At 39.4% G+C, this 7,165-nt stretch overlaps 1 protein-coding gene across 1 annotated transcript; it reads left to right on the forward strand.

Annotated features, from left to right (window-relative positions):
* The first annotated feature begins 2,904 nt into the window (after nt 1-2,904).
* Nucleotides 2,905-6,107, forward strand: twist2 (twist-related protein 2). Its single transcript, XM_047046727.1, has 2 exons — nt 2,905-3,634; nt 5,591-6,107. Exon 1 carries the CDS (start codon nt 3,118-3,120, stop codon nt 3,601-3,603), a length of 486 nt encoding a protein of 161 aa, XP_046902683.1. The 5' UTR covers nt 2,905-3,117; the 3' UTR covers nt 3,604-3,634; nt 5,591-6,107.
* Nucleotides 6,108-7,165: the final 1,058 nt, after the last annotated feature.

Raw genomic sequence — 7,165 nt, forward strand, 5'->3', positions numbered from 1 at the left:
CAAACAGAAGAACACACAGCGGATGCTCACAGTCTGCAGATATCTAACAGGAGACGTGATCTATCGCTTGTTGGCAATCAACGAACAAGAGGCCAACCCCTTGTTGGTCTGGTCAGCCCGTCTGCTCTCTTGTCTCTCGTCTCTGAGGTGAACCAGATGTGAGCAGTATCAGATCAAGCTGCTGGTCCACACCACCTGTAGCTGAAGGAATCTCCGGTGCCCAGGAACATGGTTGAAGTGTTTCCTCCCAGAGTGTTGAACCAGGAAGTCTGTCCTTGCCCTTGTTGTCGTTGTTTAGATATGACCAACGTGGAAAGTATGAGGAGTATCAGTGTAACTATTAGCTGTCAAGTGTGTAATCTGTGTTTGAATTTAGCAGGGAAAACTTGACCATTGTTTCTTGAAAGTTTACAGTGGTGGAGAGAGAAGGGTTTGGCCTGGGTCCTGTGTGCATGGTACCTCTCAGGCCCTGTCTACAGAGCAGAGCCCCGCTCCCCTGGGTGCACGGGCCTCTCGCTAAGGTGGAAAAAAGGAGCACAAGGTCAGGGAGTGTAATCAGGGGAAAGTGTGTGTGTGTGTGTGTGTGTGTGTGTGTATGAGAGAGAAAGAGAGAGAGAGAGAGAGAGAGAGAGAGAGGTGGTTTCAGCCTTGCATCCATGCATGGCAGTATGTGAATTACATGCAGAGATGGGAAGTAACAAAGTACAAATACTTTACCTAAGTACTTTTGTACTTAGGTAAATTTTTCTGGTATCAGTACTTCACAAAAAATATTCTGACAACATTTTACTTTCACTCCTTAAATTTTTTGCACAAATATCTGTACTTTCTACTTTTAATGTTTAAAAGCCAGACTTGTTACTTTAATTTTAATCTGTATTTGGTGGCATGATCAATATTTCTTGTAATTACGCCCGTTTTTTTTTCCTGGTTATCACACATATATGAAAATAGAAATATTCAAAAATAATAATAAAGTTCCAAAAGGTTGAAAAACATTTTGCGAAAAAACTGTAAATAGTGTCTTTTTGTATTCATGTATTAATATGATGTGAGGTCCAGTTACTATCTCTGCACTGTTGTAACACTGTTATTTTGTTATTACAGTGTGATTACACAATTGTTACACTGTTATTACACTGATGTCATATTTTACACTGTTATTTCACATGTATTATGATGTTATTACACTGTGATTACACTGTGATTACACTGTGATTACACTGTTGTTACACTTTTGCAGAGATGGGTACTGTACTTCAGTAGATTTTGATCTATCAGTACTTCACTATTTTTCTGTCAATTTTTTACCAAAACAGGTAAAAGTAATGACTACTTTTTACTTAGTTGGTTGTATGTCAGAGCCCATACTTCTTTACTTTAACTTGAGTGAAAAAGTGTACTCAGTTCATCAACTTTTACCAGAGTCATTTTAAACATGAGTATCTGCACCTTTACCTGAGTAAAGGATGTGTGCACTTTTGCCATATCTCATTACATGTTTAAAATATTACATTTCTCCTTAAACCTTAAACCTAAAAATATAGCCTTGAAAATATGACCACCGTCCCCCTCTGAAATGAAACGGATTTGTCATGTGAGCTCTGGATGCTGGTGAGAGCAGAGTGACACGCAGTATTACTATTCTAGTCAGAGAAACACCAGACCCTGAGTTCAGATGGCCAAACAGGCAACAGAATCTCTGAGGTTTTGCCAGCACATCTCCTTAAGCCAGCTCTTTCATGAATAATTGTGAAACGTCCAATTAACTGAAGACATTAATTTCCACCCCCTTTGCGAGTAACAACAAGGGTCACTTAACATACTGTACATTTGTGCAAGACAGATGTTTTCGTGTACAGGTTACAAAGCCTGTTGTTAATAAAGTGAATTATCAAATAAACATGTTGGAAAACAGTGCGACTTTCAGAACATTTGTAAGCTATCACAAGCACTAGTTTGAACATAATAAAACGAATCATTAACCTAAGTGAATGGATGAAATAAATTAATTGATCCATGAAATGGCCTACAGCGCAGTATTTGTACTATATAATGTTGAAATCCTTTACAGCAGCATTCCTATAGATATTTTATTTCATAGGATTGAAAAAATAAAACGACCTTCTCAAGAGGGAACTGTCAGCTGACTCGGAAAATCTGTGGATTTTGGCAGCAGATAATTCGGACTTTAATACGAGCCACCTGTGCTGCGCGCTATGTGTAGAAAACATGACATCACACATCAAGAGGTGGACAAAGCGGGTGGAAATGTCCAGTGGAGGCGTCCGCCGAAACCGGAGAACTGCTTGGTTAATTTAAGCTTTCTTCCTGTTTTACTTCCACTTTATAAAACTTGGGAAAGCATTCAGACTTGGGATTAGATTAGGGATCAAAGGGATCTTTTTCCTATGCTTGTGCATGTATAATTTCCACATGGTATATATGCACATGCATTTATTATTAAGTGTATTGCTAGTTATTGCAGTAGGACACAGGCCAAACAAATTCATCGAACAAGAGCATGTGCATTAACCTGCAGACAATATTTATTTTTTCTAAATTATAAGGAAAACATACTTCTAAATAGCCTATTCACACTGAAATAGTGAGTAGATGATTTCTACATGTCAATAATGCATAAGGTAGGCAATAATCACGAATTTGTGACAGCCTTTATGTTTATTTCATTTATATGACATTATGTTCTTACTATTACTATTGAAAATTGACGTTTTTTCTGCCTACTGAAGTACTCTGTAGCTGAGATCCCAGGAGTGATGGAGTGTAACTCTAGACTGTTCCCTCCTGTTTATTAGGCGTCCAATCAGAGGCCGATACAACCTCCCCCTCCACCCAGACAACTATTTAGCATCTGAAACTTGGATAAAGTTTCCCAAAAAAATTGGGGGTAAAAACTTCCTGCGAGCTAAGAACTGTGCCAAGTGCCAGATTTTGAAAGCAGTAGAGCCTAAACTCCTCTCGTCCAGGGCACATTGAGAGAGGAACAGAAAAGCCTTTTGTGCTTCTGCCTTTTACGGATATATTTTTGTCACCACGGCTTCAAAAGTGGAGAACGTTTTTTCTTCGTTATCCTTGCATTTCTTTAAAAAAGAAATGGAAGAGGGCTCCAGTTCCCCGGTTTCCCCTGTGGATAGCCTAGTGACCAGCGAGGAGGAGCTGGACAGACAACAGAAAAGATTTGGAAGGAAGAGGAGACACAGTAAAAAGTCGAGCGAGGACAGCAGTCCGGGATCCGTGAAACGAGGCAAAAAACCGAGTCCCAGCAGCACGCAGTCCTACGAGGAGCTGCAGAACCAGCGGGTGCTAGCCAACGTCAGGGAGAGGCAACGGACTCAGTCGCTCAATGAAGCCTTCGCGTCTTTACGCAAAATCATTCCGACGCTGCCGTCGGATAAACTGAGCAAGATACAGACACTGAAACTGGCTTCCAGATACATCGATTTCCTCTATCAAGTGCTACAGAGCGACGAGATGGACAACAAGATGTCGAGCTGCAGTTACGTTGCGCACGAGAGACTCAGTTACGCCTTCTCGGTGTGGAGGATGGAGGGCGCGTGGTCAATGTCTGCATCTCACTAGCATCCAAAGCCGTTCACTTAATGCCTAAGCGGTAGGTGGCAAATCCATCTCTGGGTGAAACAAAAAGATGAGAAAATATTGTTAGGATTCCTCATACTATAAATGTTATAACGTATACCGCCAGAATACCGCCAGAATTAATTTGTTCACATCCATTTCCGTAACTGTAGGTTATCTAGTAAGCACAATGGATGCGTAAATAACATTGCGGTTAACAGCATGCTATAAGCCAGTACTAAAAGACTCTCCAAGACATTGCTGTGAGATGAAATGGAGATGAAACACAGTTCCTGTATTTCACATCAGGACCTCTGGGTCTAGCGAGCCCTCCATCACTCTCCTCACGGACACACGTGCGCAGTAGCGCGTGTAGATGACCTAACTCGAGTCAGGTCAACACCAATTTGACATTTTTGGATAACATATTATACTGTCATGATAAAAAGAAACTCCAAGCATGCATTTAAATAATGTTTTGGGAGAATTTCGATTCGTTTGCTTATGACGTTGAATCTTGAAAACGTGTTTAAATCGTCCGGTCTAACCTTGGTCTTGGGCGCTTTCTATAATGCCTACAAAGAGCATGTTAAGACCAAAGGGTTTTATTTGTTGCCGTTCAAGAGACCGCGGGAACGCGTCACCTGGGCTGTAGGTTGGAGTCAGCGTTTGATTAAAGATGTTAAAGCTTGGAGCTCTACAGGAACCAAAATGTTTCGAGGCTTTCTAAAGGCCTCTTCTTATACCTTGATAACGCGCTCAATCGTGGTGCCATGGCGCTGGTCGGTTAAGCCTATTCATGCATCTTTATCACCAATACTAACAAAACAGTCGAGTTGTTTCATAGCTTGTGCTTTTTATTTAATCAATATACTTTGAGTTTGTCTTAAAAACGTATCACATTCGTGTGGTGATTGTTTTCATAAAAATCGAATGATTCCTAATTGATTGGACCTATGAAAAGGAACGAGTATAGGCAAAAGCATAAATGTTGCCTGTTTCAGATTCGTTGACAAATTGGCTTGGGGAGGATACAGCATTAACAGTTGGTTCAGTAAATGGCGGCAACCTGTTGTAAAGATCAGAGTCAACATTTGTCGAAGATGTATGACATGGAATGACACGTTACTTCTGTAAGAAAAGAGGGTCGTTTGTTTATGTCTCATGGACTGGTAGGCCTATGCAGTTTACAAGCCGCCCACTCCTAATTGTTCATCAACAAAGCTTTGTTGTCATATAAACCATGACATAGCATATACGAGAGGGAAAATAAACTACATGGTGATTTGTGTAAACACTGTAAATTTAAAGGTAGCCTTTCTTAAACGAAACCGGACGCCAAGTCCAGTGCTGCCGTCACTGTGGTTTTGTCTTTCACAGGCCTGCTTGGAATGAAAGAAAATTACAATGAAAAACTCGAATAGCTAGGTTCCTTTGCATTTCTGTAATTTGATATTAAGATGAGCAGCCGTATTATGAGACAAACACTATTCTGTATCTTGCTATACTACAGAAATATTATACCATGCATTGGCCTACCATGATTTAACCATTCAAATATTTGTGTGTAGGCCTATAGGCTATAGCCTACCTAAATAGGCTACATAAATATTATTATTGTCATTATTTTATCTATATATATATATCTTCACTAAATTGGGGTTAGATTTTGGATTAAGGTCTGTTCCACCATGGAAATGTATGGCCTTTCAACAGGTGCTAGAAATAATTGTTAATGATATTATTTTCCAGTGGGTCTACAGACACAAACTAAAATCACTTTCTCCTATTGGCATATGGTTTCACTCAAGGGCAAATAATGGTTTCATTAATGACTTCCCATACCAGTGATGCCATTTAACTTTTTAAAAACAGTCTTTCCCTTTTAATGGGGCGTGAGGCTGAATACATAAGCCTGCAATGTGATTATTTTTCAGTTCTTGAACGAATGGGCCTACTTTGATCATTTGAAATTGTTTTCCCCCTACAGACTGTGTACTTCTGCAGAGTATATGGAGACACCTAAGGATAGGCTATATTGAAGAACCCACAAACCTCAAAGACATGAAAAAGAAACGCATACTTTTCAACTTTAACGTGTTCAGAGAATTTATACTAGGCAGGAACTGTGGAAGTCAGCAGTGGACCAGCATATTCTACAGACCTGTCGCGTGCCTGACGAGCCCCCCCCCCCCCCCCTCCCGCGCTTTCGGAAACCTGTCTTTTGGCCGGAAGTAGGCTCTACAGAAAAAGTCATATTTTTGGGAAATATTTTCTTATTTTTTGTGTAAAACTCTAAATAGAAGTATATATATATATATATTATATAAAAGAACACGTAATGTACATACCTGTCTATATCAGCTTGTAAAGGGAAAAATGCAATTTAGAACCATTACTGAATTACGCTGCATGGACTTTTATTGATTTGAATTTTACAAGTCTTCCGACTCCGTCCAATGTACATTTTTGCTTATTTATTAAAACATATTTTTGAACAAAGCCGAGCTCTTTGGTTTATTTCGACTACTACAGCCATGCCTGTTCAAGCGGTGGGAATTTTGTGAAGTAAATAAGTTAATCAATTCAGTAGCCTATAGAAATGGATAGTTGAACGAAACTCAAATAATTTTATGATGAAATTCCATTTTGCATCACATCATAGGTAATTTCACAATGTTGCATGAAAATATATTTTTAATTTTATTGTTTGTGATTTTAATCACAAAACATGCTTACAGCAGCCTAGTTGCTTAAGTCATGTTGTCTTGGTCTACGTAGATTCGGTTCTTGTAGCTACATACTTTGTTTATTGTGAGATTCTGCTTAGTTATTTAATTCCTTTCTCTTGTGAAAAGAAAACACAGGTTAAACTGCCATAAAACCGTACAGCTTCATTAACGGGGAAATTAGAGCCAGTTTCAAACCCATGCATATAAAAGGCTTGTCCGATTTAATAACAAGTAATCATTTAAATAGCAATGCCCTGGGGCGAGCAATTTAACGAGCAAGGGAGCCCGAACAACCGCAGATAACGACAAGAAATCGCGTACAGTTTTAAATACCGGACCAGGCCTCTTAGTTTTCCTCTATCTACTCCCACACTCTCAACGCATAAAAGTGTTTACATCTCATTTTCCCAGACATGGTTAGATATAAATCTAAACAGTGAATGGACCTTATTGTTAAGACAAACAAGGCTACTGCAATTTAGAGAAGGCACTCCGAGATTAAATGTGTAGCCCAGGCTACTTATTTATTACATTTATTCTAAATAGACCTATGTGGGAAATAGGATGCACCACTATGATCCATTTGATAAAATCTATCTTACATTTTAGCGCTTTAAAATCGCTGTTTCGAATAATATCCTGCAACTATGAGTAGCCTACACGCATAGGCCTATCCGAACGTGATATGTTCCTGTGTAATTTTGAAGATCTGTGTCGAAATCCTTGGAGCCATAAACTGGCAGGTTTGAAGGGAGGCACCTGCGATGAACAGCATCCACCCAACTCATCACGATCTGAATGAGAGAATGAATTGATGCCTATTCATTTAAAAC

Source organism: Hypomesus transpacificus, chromosome 23 (assembly GCF_021917145.1).
Source record: "Hypomesus transpacificus isolate Combined female chromosome 23, fHypTra1, whole genome shotgun sequence".
NCBI classification, from domain to species: domain Eukaryota; kingdom Metazoa; phylum Chordata; class Actinopteri; order Osmeriformes; family Osmeridae; genus Hypomesus; species Hypomesus transpacificus.

What these genes read in the sequence shown, in the direction of transcription:
- twist2 (XM_047046727.1), top strand. Translation starts at nt 3,118, where the DNA reads ATGGAAGAGGGCTCCAGTTCCCCGGTTTCCCCTGTGGATAGCCTAGTG.